Source organism: Electrona antarctica, assembly GCF_951216825.1.
Source record: "Electrona antarctica genome assembly, chromosome: 12".
NCBI lineage: Eukaryota > Metazoa > Chordata > Actinopteri > Myctophiformes > Myctophidae > Electrona > Electrona antarctica.
Window position 1 is genome coordinate 29,299,808 of NC_136793.1, and position 21,636 is coordinate 29,321,443.

The 21,636-nt window shown below is 42.9% G+C and overlaps 1 protein-coding gene across 3 annotated transcripts in view; it reads left to right on the forward strand.

Moving 5' to 3' along the window:
- Window positions 1–474: 474 nt before the first annotated feature.
- The window catches only part of egflam (EGF-like, fibronectin type III and laminin G domains), a 61,757-nt gene continuing 40,595 nt past the window's right edge, over window positions 475–21,636 (forward strand). The window contains exons 1-5 of one of the 3 annotated variants that reach the window (XM_079515308.1): window positions 475–626; window positions 946–1,055; window positions 13,269–13,378; window positions 16,525–16,602; window positions 18,061–18,087. In XM_079515308.1, coding sequence (XP_079371434.1) covers window positions 13,340–13,378; window positions 16,525–16,602; window positions 18,061–18,087 — 144 coding nt within the window. In that variant the 5' untranslated portion in view covers window positions 475–626; window positions 946–1,055; window positions 13,269–13,339. Of the gene's footprint in view, window positions 627–945; window positions 1,056–10,771; window positions 10,867–13,268; window positions 13,379–14,959; window positions 15,067–16,524; window positions 16,603–18,060; window positions 18,088–21,636 lie in introns of those variants that run through there. The other 2 variants (XM_079515307.1, XM_079515309.1) reach the window with 2 other exon arrangements.

Here is a 21,636-nt window from a genome sequence, read left to right on the forward strand (position 1 = left end):
GGCCAGTTTCGAATTGCAGCCGTCCGTAGGTGCCCTTTGAGAGCGGTTTAGAAGAGGTCAAGGGATTCACATGTCTTAATGGCTGTTGGTAGGGCATTCCACATTTTGGTGGCATAGGAGCAAAATTAATTTAGTCCCATGTTTGTGCCGAATCTGGGTTGCACATGATTTGTTGAACTCAATCTGGTGTTGTGGGTGTGGACTTCGTTGAGATTAAGGAAGTATTTAGACAGGTACATGGGTATCTTGGTGGTGTAGCGAATCTTGTGGACCAGAGCCATTGCAAGATGCTGTACTCTGTCGTCAACCCTAAGCCATTCCAGCCTGTCAAAATGGGCAGGGGTGAGGTGGGTTCGGGGAGTGAGGCCAAGTAGTAGCCTGACCAGTTTGTTTTGGGAAGTCTGGAGCCTTGTTGTTAGGGCCTTTGAGGTGCTGTGGTACCAAGAGATGCATGCATAGTCGAAGAAACCTTGTACAAGGGCTCCTGTTAGGGTCTTCAAGGTGTTTGTGTTGACCAGTGAGGAGATCCTGTATAGGAATCTTGTTCTTTGGTTGACTTTTTAGATTACGTTGGTGGCCATTTTATCACCGAAGTATTTGCCTACACCCTACAGGATGGAACCTAGGTAGGTAATTTCATCTTTTCGTGTGATTGTCACCAACTCTAACCAAGAAGCCATGTGCCTTGCTGAGATTACTATTTAATCCAAAGAGAATGGATTCAGTTTTCCCCAGGTGTAAAGATAGTTTGTTATCAGCGAGCCAGGTGCAGATTCTACCGAGTTCAGAGCTGAGGGCCTTTTCAACCTGCAGTTTGTTCCTGTCTGAGACCAGCAGTGCAGAGTCATCTGCGAACAGGAACAAGTTGCAGTCACAAGCTGATGTCATGTCGTTTACATTATATCATGTATTCTATTCTCTCCCCTCGTCTGTATTCACACACAGAAAAAAGCAGAAATGACGTCTTCCGGTCGGTGGGCTGCTTTAAGGACTCTGGGCGGAACCTGCAGCCACACTGTGACAGACAGTTGCACGACCCAATCAAATATTGTTTCGTGAGTATATGGAATTATTCTGTGTTTACGCCATGGAAATGGCGCCACCCTTAGGCGATTCTTGAGTGAGATGAGCTTAGATAAACCAGTATGGAGTGGTTCACGGTGTCAAAAGCCTTTTGGAGTTCCAGAATGACCATGCCGCAGTATTTGCCAGTATCCACCTCGTGTTTGATGTGGTCGCTCAAATAGAGGAGGCATGTGTCAGTGGAGTGGGATGTTCTGAAGCCAGACTGGAATTCGTACATTCGTTTTTTAGTAGTGGCAAGATACTTTTCAACCTGTCCCTGTTTGATGGAGAGGTTTATTATGTGGGTTATGATTGGAGCTATATTGATGGCTGAGTCTCTGAGAAATTTGGAGGGAATATTGTCCCCAGCAAGCCAAATGACCTCATGATAACGTTATGATGACGTCCTCCAGTGACTCCGGTGACGTTCAGGACTAGGCCAGATCACAGCCCATATGGGGATGATCTTTACGTCATTTCCAGGACGTCTTCACCAGTTTAAATAATATAGCTTATTCTGGGCCAGATCTGACTAGTTATGATATGACTTAAGTTGATCTGGCCTCGATCGGACACTCTCTGATTCATCCAGGGACGTCCGTCTTAGTGGATAAAACTTAAGTTGGTTGAAATCAGGTGATATTCTGGGCCAGATCTGACTAGTCTTGGTTTCACTTGATCTGGCCACAATCAAGACGTCACTAATTTGTCGAGGTCCTGACCGTGCTTGCTGGGTCATGACCAGTGGCCTTGTTGGGTTGTAGGGCACTCAGTTTTATAAGTACCTCGTCAGTTGTTACCATTACCAGTTTAAAATCGTCTTTACAAACACCTAGATCTTTGTAGAAGGCTTTGATGTGCTCTAGTCTACTCCAAATCGCCCATAGTGGAAGGGCTGATTGTTGCAACCATATAGGTCACATTTACTATGAAAACGTGCATTTCCCGTTGGTTCGTTGGTCACTCCTCCATATATGGTCACGCCTTGTGACATCACGTGACGTGACTTCATCAGGGATCTCCATATATGGGCATATATGTAGTCGTGATCCCCCACAGAGCCGACCAGTGCCGTGGCAAATGCATCACCGGACCTAGTGTTGCGATTCTGCAACTTCTCCGTAACCTCCTTGAGCGTCTCAGAAGGGGGCTCATACTTGGTGAGGTACTGGATCATGGCATGGTGGCTTGTGACCAGCTTGATGTCCATGTTGACGTGCCAGCACAGGAAGCTATCTGTTTTAATCAGGTAGTTATTCATCAGCGGATCATTTCGTGCTGCGACATCGCCAGGGGCGCTTCCCCATATATGGGAATGTCAATATGGCCATATTGTACGACAGTCTCAACCAGTGTGGTTGCCATGACGCGAGTCACACTTGCAAATGAACCAAGTTGGTACAACACGTGGATCTCCATATATGAAGATCACGACACTGACCTCATCAAACCCTGGATAGCCATACATGGTTTGACATATAGATCTCCATATATGGAGCCGGCCAGCAACTCTACATCTGACCTCACTGACACCAGATTAATAGTTTAACTCAACTGCGCCTGTTAAGAAGCTCTATTGTTTCAGCGCGACATCGCCCTTTAGAGCGAGGTCGCTTCTCGCCCTCAGGGGGGCTTACTTACTGGTTAACCAGCGTTGGACTTGTTGCTATATGTTTATAAAGAAGATGTTTAAGTAGTTGGTCACATCAAGCTTGTCAGTGATGAGAGTGTCGTTCGATTTGATGTTTATGTTTGTAAACCTGGTTTTCAGTTTCTGACCACAACCTGGTTGGTTGTTGAGTAGCTTCCAGAGGATTGTTTTTATTTTTCTCGGCTTTATCATTGATAAAGTATATTTTTGCGGATTTGGTCATGGCAGTTACAATGTTTCTTAGCTTGTTTCGTTGGGTTTTTAGGTTGTCCAGCTGAGCTTGGAGATCACTGTCGAAGCGCTTGGCAAGCTTTGACTTGCATTTTATAGCTATACCGGTAATCACTTAGAACAAGGCATCCCTTTCCCTTTAGCCGCTCACTTAACTGCATGGAAATACCTCATCCTCAAGCAATTACTCCCTTGCCAAGCGGCAACTACGCCAAACAGACAACCATTTCCTCTCCTGCATAGGCTGAGGTTGAATCGGGGGATGACCTGTGATTAAACCTGGCCATTTTGGGGTTTGATTTGACTCACATGTAAGGGGCTAATTGCATGGGTCATTTCACCCCTTATAATGGCCCCAACATGAAACTACAGCCCTGGAATGGCCGAGTCCGTGGGTGGGAGGAGGTGACAGCTGGAAGGGAGGACTGATTAGGAACTCTGCTCCTGGAAGACTATTTCATTACCTCCTAAAAGGACTTTGAGTGAAATCTTGGCTAAAGAGGGGTGATATATTGCCGATTTGTGGTCCCATTTATGTGCTAAAAAGCCTGCTTACAATTTTGTGTTCCACCAGGTGGAAGATACAGGGTCAATTTATTTTAATTTATGGTAAGAGTTAAGACTTGGGGGCAAGAGTGGCTGATCCTGAGTCAACCCTCAGGGGCAACTTGAACCATAACAGTGCTCAATTGACTTTAGGTTCACTCAGTTGAACATGTGGATTGTCATCAATATTCCAATATAGTGACACTTCTGGTATGAGCAATTTGCTATTTTACCAAGCTGAGAATAAATGTTGTAGGCCTATTACATTGAATACCTTTAAGCACCTACAACCTTTGAAGAATTTGTTTTCAACAATTCGGGTGGTATTATGAAATAACTATAAAGAACCGACTTGGCAAGCCACTGTGATGTTTAGAATTTATCAACACCACATGTACTCTGGTGTTGCTAAAGCATCATGTGTTGAAGAGATCTGTTATGAGAAGGATTGGTGGCCTGACAATTTGGAATATAGGTTTGAATTTTAGGAGTTACCAGGGGAAAAATCTTTTGGTTAAGTAGAATTGCCATTCATTCTGTCTATGTAGTGACTCTGCTAGTCTGCTTGCAATTTCAGTGTTGTCTCACACTTTTGGCCACTAGGTGGCTGTATCAGGACGTGTCCAAACCTTTCTCAAAGGGGGCCATATTAGAAAATATTACACCCAAGGGCCTACTACATAATTTAGCTTTGGATTTAAACAATTCTATTTAACTATCATCATCAATATTTAATATATATTCTTTTGTCAGGTGTGTGCTGTGAACAAATAGTGTATTAAAAAAATAATAATACAACAAACAAGGAGCACTGACAAATTATACTCTGCATGGGAAATGCCCAGGTAAAAAATAAAAATAATGTAAAAATGTCCCGACCCATACTGATGAGCAGGTCGTTCATAATACAATTCAGGTATGAAGCTGCGGGCCGTATAACATTCGCCCCAGGGCCGCATTTGGCCCTGTAGGCCTCACTTTAGACACAGCTGCCTTAAGGCCTGGTTTCTCTTTGAGATAATTGAAAAGAGCAATTGTCACCAGAGATTGGGAGTTAAGACAAATAAGACAAAATAATTGTGATTAAAAGCAGGCTGAAAATGCTTTCTCCTTTGTCATAATAATGTGGGGAGAATGTTCCAGCTACAATGTCTCATACTGTTGTCTGGCTGGACACAAAATCACGTTATAAGTGACAGTAGCTATAACCTATATCACAGGTTGATAGCATTTTTTTTTTAAATTATTTGTAGGATGAAATAATTAACACGAACATTTAAGAATTCCACTCCTGTCCCATTTCCTCACAGCTCTCACTGAAGTAGCAATGAGGGGGGCTTAGGGTGGGTTAAGGCTCCCCCTAGTTATCCCCCCCCCCCCCCCCCCCCCCACACACACACACACCTGGAGCCGTCCCGCGAAGACTCGCAACGCACACTGTCCCGGGCAGCGCACCCCCCGCGACTTCGCCTCCCGGTTCTTCTGCGTGTGTGTATGTATAGTGTCAACACACGCAGAGATGAAAGATCAGAATCACACACACACTCACACACACACACACACACACACACACGCACGCACACACACACACACACACACACACACACACACACACACACACACACACACACACACACACACACACACACACACACACACACACAAATACATATACTGCTACGAGGATAAAACCATAAAGGCACTAAGGCTTCTTTACATCAGGTATAAAGTAAAAGGAAAACGCGACAACCGTATAGAAAAAGGGGCAGAAGAGCGAGGAGGCGGAGGCGCGGGGGGTGCGCTGCCCGGGACAGTGCGTTGGGAGGAGTCTTCGCGTCCCTGTGAGCTTGAGACAGTTTGCAGATGTTCTATAGTATCAATATTATGATTGGAAAACAACTGATTATTTTGTAAAGGATGTACTTGTCTCTGCTTTTAAGCGTCTTATGTGCTAAAGATATAACTAATATGATTGAAATACAAAACTAATTGTCTCCACCAGGCCGAATGTGTGGCCGCGACTGTTTTGTTCCCTGTGACCCTGTCTATCCATCCGTCCGTGTGTCCATGTTAATCTCTGATTGATGTGAAACTCTGATTGATGTGCACACACTCCCTGGATGCCATGCAGAGCAGAACTTCTGCCCCAAATGTTTCACATCGACCTGTTATAGCACCATCAGGAGGCTAGTCTTTGCAAATATGTTTTACATTACTCCTACACATTTTGTCATGCAAATTGTGTCTTCATCAACATTAATCCCTCAACTTCTACAGATTCCACTCACCAATGAATCAATTACGAACATTGCTGTCCCACAATGCAATCTACATGATCACTTTTTCTAGTTTTCTCTCTATCCTTTTGATTTCCAGCAATTATTCACACAATTATGGTGCATTGTCTAGACCAGTGGTTCCCAAACTTTTTAGCTCAAGATACAAAAGAGAAATCAGATGTTTGCTTGGGGCCCAAATTAGTGAAAATAGTCTACAAGCTCACAACATCGCTTTGTGCCTTCCATCTTCTCTCCTTGTTCTGTTCGATTCTAGGCGTCTTAAAATAAAATGCATTACATTACATTACAGTCATTTAGCAGACGCTTTTATCCAAAGCGACTTACAATAAGTGTATTCAACATAGGTAGGGAACAAAAACTACTAATCAGAACCAGAAGTCTTTAGTGCATTTTCTGCAAAAACAAGCAACCAAGAGTATACCTAGCGCTAAGGTAAAAGTGCAATATATCAGCTACCTATTTCCTTAAACAGATGAGACAAAATAGCTAAATCAAATGAGCATGAGCTAAAACAATTAAGTGTATCGACTAAACAAGATCCAATAAACAATACAACAATAGAAAACAAGCGTTCGTACAACTAGTTAACAACAAGTAGGTCAGGCAGAGAGGAAGGGTAGTGTTTCCTGAAGAGGTGGGTTTTCAACCTGCGGCGAAATATGGGCAGTGACTCTGCTGTCCTAACATCAGTGGGAAGTTCATTCCACCACTGTGGGGCCAGAACATAAAAGAGTCGTGAGCGTGTGGATCGGCCAGAAGGACCCTTGAGTGACGAGGCAATCAGTCGCCCCGAGGTGGCAGACCGAAGTGGTCGGGCAGGGGTGTAGGCATCGACCATAGCCCGGAGGTAGGAAGGAGCTGTTCCTTTCACTGCCCTATAGGCTAACACCAGGGTTTTGAACTGGATGCGAGCCGCTACGGGGAGCCAGTGTAGAGAACGGAGAAGGATGGTTAGAAATGTATATTTTGTTGAGGAAGAGAGCCTATCCTGGCCTGCCTTTATTTAGATATAGTACAGCAGAATGAGACAGGAAACGGGGACAGGTAGTGACACAAAGCAAAGGCCGCCAGGCTCGGGAATCGATTATAGCATTATGCGCCTTAACCAATAGGCCCCTCAGGGTCATTCTGCATGTCAGCTACCCTTTTTCTGGCACGCTCAAGCTTGCTGTTACTGAAAATGATATTGTACATTTGTGTTTCTTTCTGACAGAGACAACACCTTGTTTTACATTTGATGTGGAAAGCATCTTGAAAAATGTCCGACATATTGGATTTTCAGGTGGCTAACAAGCTTTTATGAAAAAGTCGGTGTTAGGTTTGTATCACAAAGTGCCTGACGGCTGCACCCCAGGCCTGGGAATAGGCAATCAGTCCTGGCGGAGAAATGTGCTCAGAGGAGTGCACTTTTCTAGTTTATTATATTTAATTTGTTCAGATAGAGAGAGAAACTCTCTTCTTCAAAAACAGTGATATCAAGCCCCAGCTAAAAAGCTTGATTGTGGAATAGTAGGCAAAGGAAACAGGAAACAAATCCATTTGTCTTGCTGTGACTCAGAAGATACAGGATTATCATAAGTGGCTAATAATAGTGTGAATACAGATTGGTGAAAGGGAAGGGAACAGAATAGAAATCACCACAGCTCTGAACCCTGTAGTGAGGTTGATTGTGTCACGGTCCTTGCCAGTGTCCTGTGTTAGTGTTAGTGTTAGTCTGTCTGTCTGTGTGTGGGCATAGGCTTGGTTCCTGGCTTTCCAGATTCTGGTATGTGGTATCTCATCCTAGGAACAAAATGAAAGGAAGGGACATGAGGTCACGTGACTGGACCGGACTCGACGCCGGGTCTGTGCCATGACACTCATGGGTGGCAATTCTCGCACCGGAAGTTCGATGAAATACAACATAGCAGTGGATGGAGCCGGCTGGACCAGCTTTTGAACAAGCATTATTTTATGAACGATCGACCTTATAATCGGTTCAGGAATATAAAAGAAGACATATCACAGGTTGTTTTCCAATCACATGCTTTTCGATGTGTACAGTACATCATTTTTTGTAGACATCTAAACAGCGGCGGGTATTGTTTCTGTCTCTGAGGTATCGCAAGATTTGGTGGCCAAACAGGAAATGGTGAACAGTCTTGCGATACTTGGCACATTCAGAAACAAACTTTGTGCTCTTTAGATACCTCTATAAAATGACACAGTGTACACATTGAAAAGCAACACAGCAGGCAATGATGTGTTATATGTCTTTTTTTTCTTTTCTTTTTTTCCAGGAAACGTTAGTTTACAATGGTCTCAATCATTCAGAAATAAATCTGATGGAAAAAAAGATCTGATGGAGGGGAATGGAACTGGTCGGAATAACGTGTTCCTTCCACGCACTACGTCCGGCTGGGGAAACTCCCCCCTGTCAGGTGAAAAGAAGCAGCTTGGACTCCTCATGCATAGAAGGAAGCATGAGGTCAGTCCGCTGCCCCCCCAGGTTGGCAGAGGAAGTGTAGCGCCCAGGATTACATTAGATACTGTAATTGACACTGGGGGAAAAAATGGGTTGCAAAATCGTGGGATATCATAAAAAAAGAAGAAGAAATCATTCAGAAATAGTGTTTGTTCATATGCTTGTCCACTCGGCTCCATTGACTCCAATGTATTCCACCAGAGTTTCAGCAGCAGTTTGCCACCGAGTGTTACGAATCTGCCGGCTGGAATTGCAGGGTAGAGAAAATGACGTTGGCGACCTTTCCTCGTAAGTTTTCATGATCTCATCTCACTCACATACATGCCTGACTCCAGAAAATGATGTTGGCGACCTTTCCTCGTAAGTTTTCTTGATCTCATCTCACTCACATACATGCCTGACTCCAGAAAATGATGTTGGCGACCTTTCCTCGTATAAGCTTTCTTGATCTCATCTCACTCACATACATGCCTGCATCTTCTCATCAACCTCCACTCTATAAAAGTCTGGGTCTTCTCCCCACGCACTGCCAGATTGTTTCACAGTTCTCTGTGCGGTAATGCTTATTTCTAGTATGTTTATAGTTGTCTGCCTGCCTACATGCCCACCTGTTTGCCTTCAACTCGTGAGTTGAATGAAGGCAAACAGGTGGGCAGATAGGCAGATAGTGGCAACCTGCAGCCTGCCTACCACCTCAACTCCTACAACTGAATATAGCTGATCTACAAGCTCCCCTTTGGACTTTGCCTATGTGTTGTGTCTGCATTTGGGTCTGCCAGTTTCTTAATCGTGACAGATTGTTGGAAACTGCTTGTTACGGCTTTTGATGGTGTTGTCATCTGTGCTTGCAGGTGGCAAACCTTTTCTGCAGATTGTGTCTTGTTGATCAGTGTTACCTTCCACCTAAACACTTTATCATTGCTCCAATTCTTAGCACAGCTCTAGGTTTAGAGGACAGGAATCAGTTTCAAGAATGAGTGATGACTGAAATCAGGATGTCTCCCCAGTACCATCAAAACCACATCAAGCTCATGTTTATGTACTGCGCAGCTCTGATGATGGTGTCATTTTAAGGTAAATCTCACATTTATTTATTTTTTATTTCTATACATCTGTACTTTGGTATGCACTTCCCTCTATACCAGACAGTGGTTAGAGTGTCCGCCCTGAAACTGGGAGGTCGGGGTTCGATCCCCGGCCGGGTCATACCAAAGACTGTAAAAATGAGACCCAATGCCTCCCTGCTTGGCACTCAACATCAAAGGGTTGGATTGGGGGGTCAAATCTACTAATCAAATGATTCCCGGGCGCGGCACGGCTGCAGCTCACCGCTCCTTGTCTGTGGCTCAACGTTCCAAGAGATGGGTCAAATGCGGAGAACAAATTTCACTGCGGTAACGTGTGTGACAAATCGTATGACTTACTATTCCCTTAACCCTATTCCTAGTTTAGAGTTGTTACGATTGGGGATAGCGTTAAGGTGTGTTGGTTCTGGTTGTGATTGAGGTTAGTTTAGGAGTTGGAGTTAAGGTTGATGGATATAGGCCATAGGCTAAAGGCCTATTCAGACTCCAGTTTTAGGTGATAGACACTATTTGCTCAGACACTATAGTAACATTCTCCATTCATTGTGAATGGGAATTTATTTTTATTCACTCAAAATCCTTTTTATTAGGCTATTATTAAAATGGATTCTCGATTAGTTGTTTTAATCAATTAAATTGATTAGTTCGATTAATTGTGGCACCCCTATTATCAATACCCCTAGTATCAATATAGCCTTAACCCTGTAACACCCAGCGTTGCAATACTACAACATATTTTAGCTACTTGGTCAGAGGTCTAACAGACACAAAGAACCAAAGCTCTGCTACGTATGATTGGTATGTCGTTCGTTACAGTTGTTATCCATCCTGCCTCTGCTCCAAGACAGGCGTCCATCTGTGGCCAGTGTGGGGATTAGACGCTTATTATCCTCTTAGCCCTAAATGTCCCCACGTTCCTGACTGCGCGCTCCTCCTCTTCGCTGCCGTCTCACACATTTACAGACGGGGCGACAAGTTAGCGAGTCGAAAGGGTCGAGATTACTGCGTAAAAAACAATTTGCGGTCCCATTGGAGTTTTCTAGTCTTTACCGGTCTTAGGTCTATGGTCTTTGACTCTTTTACGCATTACGCGAGAACTGTTGGAATAGCCTTCCGTGCGCTCTCCTGCAAAGGCAGTGTAGAAGTAACCGCGTCTGCTCGTTAATGTGCCCAAAACCACTGATCTTTTGCAGACTGTAATCTCATCAGTGTCAAACCTTGCATGGTTGCCTTCGTTCGGATTGTTGACAGTTTCAGTTCCGTTTGCCTTTCTCTGGCTGGTTTTTTTTCACATTTATGGACGAAAGCAGCTTTTAATTGCACCAAAACTTTATTATCTAAATAGCCTCAGCATTGTTTGTAGGTTAGGCACGTTAGACGGTCGACTTAAAATGATAATTTAAACCTTCACGCTTTCGCCAAAAGAAGACATGGAATTTAAAGAAAAAAGTTGTTTATGCTTACTTTTTTTCACAATGTGCGTTGTCAACGTTCGTGTCTACGCAAAAAGGACAAACAGAACTGGTAAGTAGTAGGCCTACAAAATTCAAATTAATAAGAGCAGGTTTGCAATAGTACTTATATTGACTACTCCTAAAGCAACAAAAACATTCTGTATTCGCACGTGCATAACCTGTCTAACCTTGCATTAGTTTGATTAGACAGTAGGTTACTCCCATTCCATCCTTTTGTACTCCATCCCTCTTCCATCTCCCTTTAACCCATTTAGGCCTGACGTCGAAATTTAAAAAATGTATTTAAAAAAAAATAATTAAACCTCATGTTTCTATATCAGTGGTTCTCAATATTTCATCCTATTGCTATTGCTCTGTTGCTGTTGCTGGATACACTATTATAGACTAACAACACAGCTATATTTTGAGGTCTTTACTGTATGTATAATGTATTCAACAACATAGTATCACTTTTATATATTTTGCTGCTAGATCATTTCGACGACCCCTTTTCAGCACTGGACAGGCAGGACAGCACAGCTGCATTTACCTCAATTAAATATCTATGCTCACTCAGTGGCAGCGGGAAAGAGATTCTACAGTAGACTATTGTTTTCGTTGTCCCTAGAATGATGAGGGACTCAACCAACAAACTTCTTTAATTCATGCATGCCAGGTAGCAGGCAAAATACACACTATTTTGCAGGATGGTTTGAGATTATTTTGGTCCCATTCTGAAAGAAGGTAGGCCTATCTCAAACAGACTCAAAGTGTCCAGATCAGTTATAGCCGGTGACTCATTTGGAGTGTTTTCATTTAGTCATATGGAGCCTCCAGTTCAGCTTGATCAAGAGAGTCAATTGAATGCTCAAATGTGTGTTCCAGTCAGACAATAATTTACACACCTTTAGACTGTTGATGTTACAATCCTCATTTGAGAGACATAACATTTGGGTTAAACAATTGCATGACCCATGAAATAGTGCCTTCCTTTTATTATTATTTTATTTTATTATTATTATTTTATATTTAGCTTGAAACGGTCAACCAGACATTTCTCAGGAAGGAAGAAGAAGTGCTGGAGCTGGATGTTTTCACCCCCCAGGTGTGATTTCCGCTGGCTGTTTGTCAGTGTGTCTGTCTGCAGAGCTTGCCTGATCAGTGCCAAACATATGCAATTTTGGAGTTATAAGTGTACGTCACAGATACGTCATAGATGACTGGCTTTTTGAGGGGCACTAGCCCCCCTATATACAGCTTTTTGTCCTTAACTCGTGACACATTTGCCATTGACAATGAAAGGAGAATTTACGTCATATGTGTCTGAACAAATAGACTTTTTGTGGCAACACAAACATTATGCCATTGACAATGAAAGGAGAATTTATGTCATATGTGGACGAGCAAATCGGGTTTTCTAAACACAGTGCAACTGTTTTAATTCAGCTCGGGAGCAGCTGTCTTGCTCTATGCTAAGGAAGTATACAGAAAGACAGGGACCTATACAGGAGGAGAGCGACCGGTCCTTTTAGTAATGATATCACATAAATTCAGTTGTCATCTTACATGTTCATGGTGAAAAGATGAGTTTTTTTAAACATTGTATCATGGTTAAAAGTTAATAACATAAGTTGACAAATTAATTCATGAAGAAGTATATTTATTTTTTATTGGATGATGTACGACGACAAGAGCGCCCCTCACTTCACATGGGTGTCATTTTTTAATCAAAAGCAAAAAAGTGGCCAAATCTACTGCAAGTTTGACCTCACCAATTCATGGGCTTGATACACAGGCTCGCTTGTGGTGATAGTTTGTGATTTGGACGCTTAAAGGTCACTAAAACACATCGTTACAAGTTCCTAGTGACGTGGCAAATACCCAGAAGGAGGTTGTCCCTCCAGTCAGGGAGCAACTTAATTGAAAAGAGTGGGTGGAGATTTTCTGTGACTTGAAGAAAGGAAGAGAAGCAAGCACTCAATTGAGTAGTCCAAAGTAATAAAGTGACGGGTGCATGGTTCAGGTAGATACAGTCCATAGAAAATAATACCAGCACTCATGTTATATCCAATAGGATTGTTGTTTATTTTTCATTTCCCCCCCAACAGCAAACAACAACAAAATTCTGTGCCCACTCCAGATATTATATAGTAGATGCTGGTCACATAAAGTCCGAGATCCACATTGGAGCCATGCTGTGATCCTGAAATCCACATAATTACCTAGCTTTCTTATCCATTATATTGTTCTGAGCTGAGCTCATTTGACTTGTAGTTCTGTATTAAGGCCCTGCACCCTAACATGGTCATACTACATTACCCAATCCAACAGAATATCCCCCAAAAAACGTGTATGTATGTATACATCAAATCCTACAAATGTATTTCTCCGCTGTGACTCGATCCCAATCAGAATCTACAGGATATCAGTGATTCAATGATCATGGCAACTTTGTCTGTTTCTCTTCAACAGATCGTCTGAGCCCTCCATTGGACATTCAGCTAGAGACGGTGAACTGCACAGCCGTCAGCGTGCGATGGAAGATGCCCAGACGTCATGTTAGCACCATTACTGGATACAAGGTAAACACAAAATCTCCGCCTCCCAGCCTGCATTCTACAAAATCTACAAATATTTTATTTCCAGCTGGAAGGAGATTCTTTCTCTCAACTTGCACAGCTTGTTATCCAGGGATTGTACGTTGGCTAGAAGGAGGTGGTTTGCATGCTGTCTACCACCAAGGACAATAAACACAAATTCCGCCAGTTTTTGATATCCTGGAAGGGCAAAGTTTTTCATGCAGGAATATTAAATTAGTTGCTGGGAATTGTCACACAAAATGTTGTAAGGATAACATGCAGTTACTGGCAGAAAACTATCATGACTTGATTATGGTGTCAGAGTGAAGCAGAGTTGAGCAGACAAAAAACAACAACAGTCCAGCAAAATATCACAATAGTGCACTAGTAGGTCTGTACAGGAAGGAGGTTTCTTTCCTTCCTTCCTTCCTTCCTTAGTTCCTTGTGTTTGTTTTGAGGAAGCCATTAATGGAGTCTGGATCAGTTTGACAGTGTGTGCTCTACTTTTGACCATAATGTCTGAGCTAAGAGGATTAACAAGCTAGGCTAGCTAACTAGCAAGCAGACCACTCATAGATTAGCATGTGGGTTCAATTAGCCAATGACTTTGGCAGTTCATACATAAGCCTGTTTCCTCATAGTATTTGCTCCTAGATGCCTTGTCTTCATGGTCAGTGTCAATTGGTTGGGATGTTACCTAACCTTGGCAAAATTAATCAGGCCTGGTCACTCAGCTGCAATAAAACAATATGAAAAAAGTACTTCCTGAGCCAAAAGACTTTCAGGTCAAGCAGGAAAAATAGACTCACGATTTGAAGCAAAGGCATGATATTCATACCATATATTAGTTGACATACCAACTTAACTTTCTCTGCTAACCTTATTAGAAATTACTGTGGTCAGACTCATCTCATCTTCCGAAATATGGCGGCCGCGATACAGGTCGCTCCAATGAACTGCAGCTGCCAATGAGATATCTAAGTTTCTAGTGACTGAGAGTCAGTGGATAGATATGTCGTGGTTTTGTTGGTTGTTGGTTCAGGTTGTCAGGGTAACCTCATGACCAATGACCAAGCCACTGTCAATATCCTCCTCCTCCTAGATAGAGTCTATACAGATATATATATATACCAATTATTTGTTTACAAACATTGGGACTGGGCGCACAGGTGACTGTTTCATGTAATCAATTCCCAACAGATCTCCAAACCTGTTGTTTTGGGGAGCGCTGGTTTCAGTACATTCAACCTCCTCTTGTGAGTTGGCTAGTGAGATGCACTCTAGGAGACATTTATACTTCAAAGCCCAACAGTATTGCGCACAGAGAACAGCTGATATACAAGCTCACATCACATCGCAGATGCGACTGTTGTGAGTGTTGTGAGGTCTGCGTGCGCGACACCATCGCGGGACGAAGCATAAATTATACTTGATGGGCTGCAGGTGCGCGTGCAGCCATGGACAACCAGGCTTTGCTGCCGTGTTCATGAGCACACCCCCCGTTTTTATGACAGCGACTGGAGGTGTGGTTTTGAGGACAACTGTTTTGAATTGCTATTATTGTTCACACACAACAGAAACCAAGGATTATATATTTCAAGGGCGAGAGATCACAATAGAAATCCTAATCATTCTTCCTCCACACTGGGAGAAAAACAGCATCTGAAAGTTTGATGGGGCATTTTTTACACGTGAGTGCAGTTAGAACTTTTCCATTGCATCTTATGAGAGGAAGGGTTCTTGTGCTGCCGGTATGCGCGCGCATGCTGGTGCTTATCAGTGTGACGTCGTCTGTTAAGGCGTCTATATGAAAACAAACTTTCATTAAACCAAAAGAAGGTCCTACTTTTAGAAGTGAGAGTGTCTCTCAATTCCCCCCCCACGACCACAAAAAGGTCTTCAAAGGGTCATAAATACAACTAAAGAAATCACACATTCTGCTGCTAGAACCCTCCCTGTGGTTGTGATTGACCATAACCCCCCAAAGCAATACTTTGAAGTCCCCATACAGGGTCACTAACTAATTCCCTTGTTATACCTCCAGCTAAGCTGTGAAATAAATGTGTAAACTGAGAAGTAAAGTGCACTCTTTTATATGCACAGGGACATACGTGAATAAGCATTCAATCTTAACATTTTAGGCTACAGAAGCAGTCAGGTGGCTTTATCTAAGCTGTGAAATAAATGTGTAAACTGAGAAGTAAAGTGCACTCTTGTATATGCAGTATTATGCACAGGGACATACGTGAATAAGCATTAAAGTTGAACATTTTAGGGTACAGAAGCAGTCAGGTGGCTTTATTTCTCTGTCTCTGCAGTTTAGTTCTTGTGACCGTAGTCTGACTGAAACAGGAGTGAGCGAGGCTAGCTACAAGCAACTTAGACACTATAATGCTACCTGGCATCTAAGTTGCAATACCAACCATTGACAGCCCATTCATTGAAACTGAAGTCCTATCTGATTGTATTAAAGAACGTTAAACTCACCTACCCTATATTGCAGCTGTACGGAAAGCTTGGATTATTGTTTTTGTTTTTGTTTCATGATAGAATGAAGAAAGTGCCAGCACTCAATATATGTCCTTTTCACATGATTTTATTTACCTCTGACGAGCAGACAACATATGTGTTTTTCGGCCTAGTCGGCCTTCCTCAGCGTTGTTTGTTTTTGTTTCATGAAAATAATTTATGAAACAAACTAAAATACATGATATGATCTACACCTGTCAACATTCTGTGCAGGTGATTATCTTTCTAATAGTTCGAGTTTGGAAGCACTTGTTTTCAATAACGCAACGTCCTGCTGCCTCCTTTGCTTGTGCAATTTTGAAACGGGTGGTATGCAGGTCAGTTGAGCGATTTACAATGAGCTCTTCCAAATTTGAACACTTTAGAAATTCTGACCTGTACAGCATTTATTGACAGAAAAATGAGGATAACACCAAGCTTTCCGTACAGCTGTGGAGTTTCAACTGCCGCTTTGTCCTAGGACAGACTCGCGGCCCATCCAATACTGGTCCAGTCCACTGGTCTCCCCCACCCACCCCCCTTGTGAATCGTTTATTTTTCAAGATCTTTCACACACACAACTCTATTAAAATGTAAAGCACTTCATGGCCGTTTATGTATTGTACTGTGTGTCTTAACAGGTGTTCTACACAGAAATGAAGAATAATAATAGTGCATCCTTGCTGGAGGTTCCTCTCAGCTTGGACATGCTGACCACTGTGAGTACCCTGTCATTTGATCAAAAGTTAATGTGTAATTGATAACAAGTCCAAGTGAGGAAGGAATATCCGCACACCGTTAGGGATGCTGCCACTGTGTAAAAAAAGTATAGCATTTTGATTGTCTGGTTTTTCATCAGGTACCTGATGAAGATATTGATGATGAAGATATGATGGAAATATTCCTTCCTTTCTTGGACATTTTATGTGTTATCCGGCACCCGCTGACTTTGTTTGTGGATGTGTGTGCTTTACCCTGGACTGTAATTGATAATAATTTAAGTAAAACATGTTCATTCATATAACTGGTCAAATCAGTAGCTAAACTGGTGCCAGGTACCACACACCCTGCCTCCTTTAAATCAGAGAGCTAACCGGATCTAAATCTAAATGTTATTTAGATTGCATGTTATTTGGACAGATGCTGGGTTAATTGTTTACCTGGCAGCACCCTAGAGTGACTATTTACCCTGTTGTTTGTTGTTTGTTAGGGTTCATGATTACTCTGCTCACTCCAGTCTTTAAGTCGTTCTAGATAAGAGCGTCTGCTAAATGTCTACATTGTAAATTATACTTTATTGGCCAGAATGTTTTTATGAATAAAAGGTAATTTTGTCCAATCTGTATGGTAGAGTATGTTAATACAATATAACTCATACACTTGGTTTGGTTGTATTTTGTCTTGCTGTTCTTCTATTGAGACATTTAGATCGTGCCAAAGGTCATGTCTCACCTAGACACATGATCTGACCTTACCTTTTTACCTGATGGTCAAGATTGAATGTATCCCCTGAGCAAGCATGCAGGCTCAATGGTAAAATGTCAGCACTTGCATAGGAAACCAGGTTCAAATCCAGGGTAGAAGAGGAAAGTTCCATAGTACTGCTTTAAAGTCATACTGTGTCACTTTTTCAATTAAACAACATTTATTTTTGATTACCCTTCCTCGTGTTGTGTGTGTGTGTGTGTGTGTGTGTGTGTGTGTGTGTGTGTGTGTGTGTGTGTGTGTGTGTGTGTGTGTGTGTGTGTGTGTGTGTGTGTGTGTGTGTGTGTGTGTGTGTGTGTGTGTGTGTGTGTGTGTGTGTGTGTGCGCACGTGCGTAACTAACACTATTTTATTTGCAAGTGTCCCAGACATTCCTTTTTGAGTGGTAATTCTGTATAGACAAACGCTGTAAAGACAACAGAACTGGTGCTGTAAAGACAACAGAAGAGGTGTCACCAAAAAGATAACTAAAATTAATTAACACTGTATGACTTTAACAGATGTTCCCAAGTTCTGGGAAACGGTTGGTCTTAAAAAATGGCTTTTGGGGCTTCATTCAGAGTTAGTTGTAAGCATGAGGCCTTGATATAAATGTAGGCCTACTCATTAACAGATTCACACTAGCCAGTATTGTTTTTAACCATCAACATTTAAATGACTAACAAGCCTACCTCTGTTCTGTTTTTCTCAAAGGGACAATTTGATGGACAAGCCAGCTTTGTGAGTACCTTCTCTTATGTTAAAATATGCTACTGCTGTATCATGATTAACATGCTGTCTTTGTATCTCTTGGTTTCATTTGGAAAAACTACCACATACAGTTGGGTGCCACCGATATTGTCCCTTATCATTTGACCCATTTAGGCCTGACCTCAAAATTTAAAAAAAATCCTTCTAAATCCTCCAGTTTTCTGAAATAAATATTTTCACGATTTTTCAAAAATAGCAGATCCTCAAGCTCGTAGCGCGCCACTCGGTGGCGCGCTATGAGCTTGTAGATCTGCTATTTTTCAATAGCTAAATTATAACAATGTTTAAAACACCAAAAGGGGTTCCCGCCCAAAATGGGTTAACTGTCCTTTTGCGCAGATCACGAAAACCTCAGCAAAAAGAAAAGGACAATATCGATGGCCTCCAACTGTATGGTGTGTAAGTGTTTTCAGTCTTGGTAATAAAAAATAATAATTCTGCAGGCCTCCGAAATGTTTAGAAAAGTGTGTTGATACTTTCTGCAGTATTATTACTTATCCCCAATAAGGGATCGGCTGGGTATGCATGTATGTCGGTGTACTCCACCGGCCAATAAGGGACCACTGTTCTTGATGACGTAACTAAAGTACGTTTCAAGGTTGGTATAAGGTCAATAAGGGGTATGCATGTATGTCAGTGTCCTCCACCGGCCAATAGGGGGCCATCATTCTTGGTGACGTAACTAATGTACGTTTCAAGGTTGTATATAAAGGGTGTAAATGTAGGCCACATGGCCTACCTGTGCGCAAGCAGAGTGTGCAAGTACTGCGATCGTGTGTGTGTGTGTGTGTGTGTGTGTGTGTGAGTGTGTGTGTGTGTGTGTGTGTCTGTCCTCCAACAGCCAATAAGGGACCATTCTTGGTGACGTAACTAAGGTCGTTTCAAAGTTGGTAATAGGTATAAGGTCAATAATGGGTCTAAAGGATTTAGAATAGCAGAGAGCTCTAGGACTCAGAGCAGCAGTCGTACCCAGACAGCAGAGAGCTCTAGGACTCAGAGCAGCAGTCGTACCCAGACAGCAGAGAGCTCTAGGACTCAGAGCAGCAGTCGTACCCAGACAGCAGAGAGCTCTAGGACTCAGAGCAGCAGTCGTACCCAGACAGACAGCAGAGAGCTCTAGGACTCAGAGCAGCAGTCGTACCCAGACAGACAGCAGAGAGCTCTAGGACTCAGAGCAGCAGTTGTACCCAGACAGCAGAGAGCTCTAGGACTCAGAGCAGCAGTCGTACCCAGACAGCAGAGAGCTCTAGGACTCGGAGCAGCAGTCGTACCCAGACAGCAGAGAGCTCTAGGACTCGGAGCAGCAGTCGTACCCAGACAGCAGAGAGCTCTAGGACTCAGAGCAGCAGTCGTACCCAGACAGCAGCAGAGAGCTCTAGGACTCGGAGCAGCAGTCGTACCCAGACAGCAGAGAGCTCTAGGACTCAGAGCAGCAGTCGTACCCAGACAGCAGAGAGCTCTAGGACTCAGAGCAGCAGTCGTACCCAGACAGCAGAGAGCTCTAGGACTCAGAGCAGCAGTCGTACCCAGACAGCAGCAGAGAGCTTTAGGACTCGGAGCAGCAGTCGTACCCAGACAGCAGAGAGCTCTAGGACTCAGAGCAGCAGTCGTACCCAGACAGCAGCAGAGAGCTTTAGGACTCGGAGCAGCAGTCGTACCAGCAGTGGTGAGCGCACCTCTCTGCTTGCGCACAAGTAGGCCATACATACATGACCTACTTCCCTTGGGGAACGCATGGTTCCCAACGGACAAGGGAACGCATGGCCCTCCAGTTATGCAATACCCGTTGTACCCATTGTCAGAGTACCCGTCTGTCTGTCTGTGTCTCTTTTATGTCCATATATAGAGATCTCTGTATCTCTTAGAGAGAAAAACTCCATATAAAGTAAGGCAACGTCATCAATACGTTGGCAGTTAATATATAACTTAGGTGAACTACTGGACTTAAATTATTTTAGCTCTGACATATATTGTGAGTGGAGTGATACAGCGTGTGCACAGTGTTGCATATTAAGCATATTAAACCCCCGCACCAGTTGCAATGGCGAAGATGTGTTCCTAGGTTTGCGAAGAGGAAATCTCTTAAGCAAAACGTCAGGTCCTGAAGGAGGACTTTTCTTCTCTTCTCTTAATTAAGAACTTTGTAGAGTTCAACTGTGAGTTTGACTGTGCTTGGCAATGAAAGACAGGCTTATTGAAATGGTGCAAGCAATAAACTTAGAATAAATCTAGAAACGTTAAATGTATCTGTTGAAACGAGGTCAGTAAAGTTACTGACCTATTTTCTTTTGTTAGCACCACTAACTGATGCCGTGTCAAGTGATGTTTTTACTTGGCCAACAGACAACTCACTATTTGAATAATAGTTTCTCTGCATACAGTCATAAACGATATGACTTGAAATGTCTTCTGCTCCAAGTGCTTCCATGCATCCTTGATTATGTGAGCAAATAGCCAGGCCAGTGAGACTTGCATCATCTTGAGTAAGGATGCAACCTAATAATTAATACAACATGCTATAACCTAGGTATGTGTCATAAAATGAATGGTGAAAAAAGTAAAAAGAAAATGTCTGCATTGTATTCAATATATATCAAATACATAATATGCAATTTGATAGTACTAGTACATACACAAATGAATTGTGCTTTGAAAATGTAATCCTACTTTCTGCTTTATCCTCACATTATTAAGACCATGGGTCAGGGTTATTTGGCTGTCAGTCTTTAGTGTTCAGTGCAGGGCACCATAAAAGTAATATCTCAACAAAGATTATTCATTGCATTAAAAAAATGTGGTCTCCAGACCGTCATAAAAGTGCTCTCAGCCTTAGATGAGCACAAATCTCTATCAGAAGGCAGGTGACAATCATAAGACTTACTGCACACAGTTCTATTAAGACTTACTGCACACAGTTCTATGCAGTAGCATCAAACTGTGTCTCCCCTGTCTGCATGCTGTGTGTGAGCAGCCTGCAGGGTACAGAGTTGAAAGCAATACACTTGCCTTCAGCCCGGCAGAGACAACTAGAAATGCACTCTGTTGAGCTGCCAACTTGCGCTTCGCACACAAGATGGCCATGAATGGCTTATTTGTGCGAAAGCAGAGCACGCAACTTAACTCTGACTCTTGTCAACTTACTGTTGAAACTCAAACTCAATTTGGTTACGTCATCCACATATGTCAGTTTTTACACAAACATACATAATTACGCCACCAACATACCGAGCCAATCCAATCGGTCGAGGGGGCCACCGACATACGCAGCAAGCTGCCAACTTGCGCTCTGATTGGCCAAGCGACGGCAGTAAAAATACACAATCCCTGATTGGATTGACCGATCAGCGACGAAAAATACACAATCCCTGATTGGCCGAGGGTGTCTCCAACATACGCAGCCGAAAACAGTACTTGCGCCGCTCTGCTCGCGCAAGTAATAATGGTGCAACAGGTGAACTATTCAATGCCCCCAGCTCCCAAAAACACAGAGCACCCTCTCCCAGAAAATAGTACCTACAG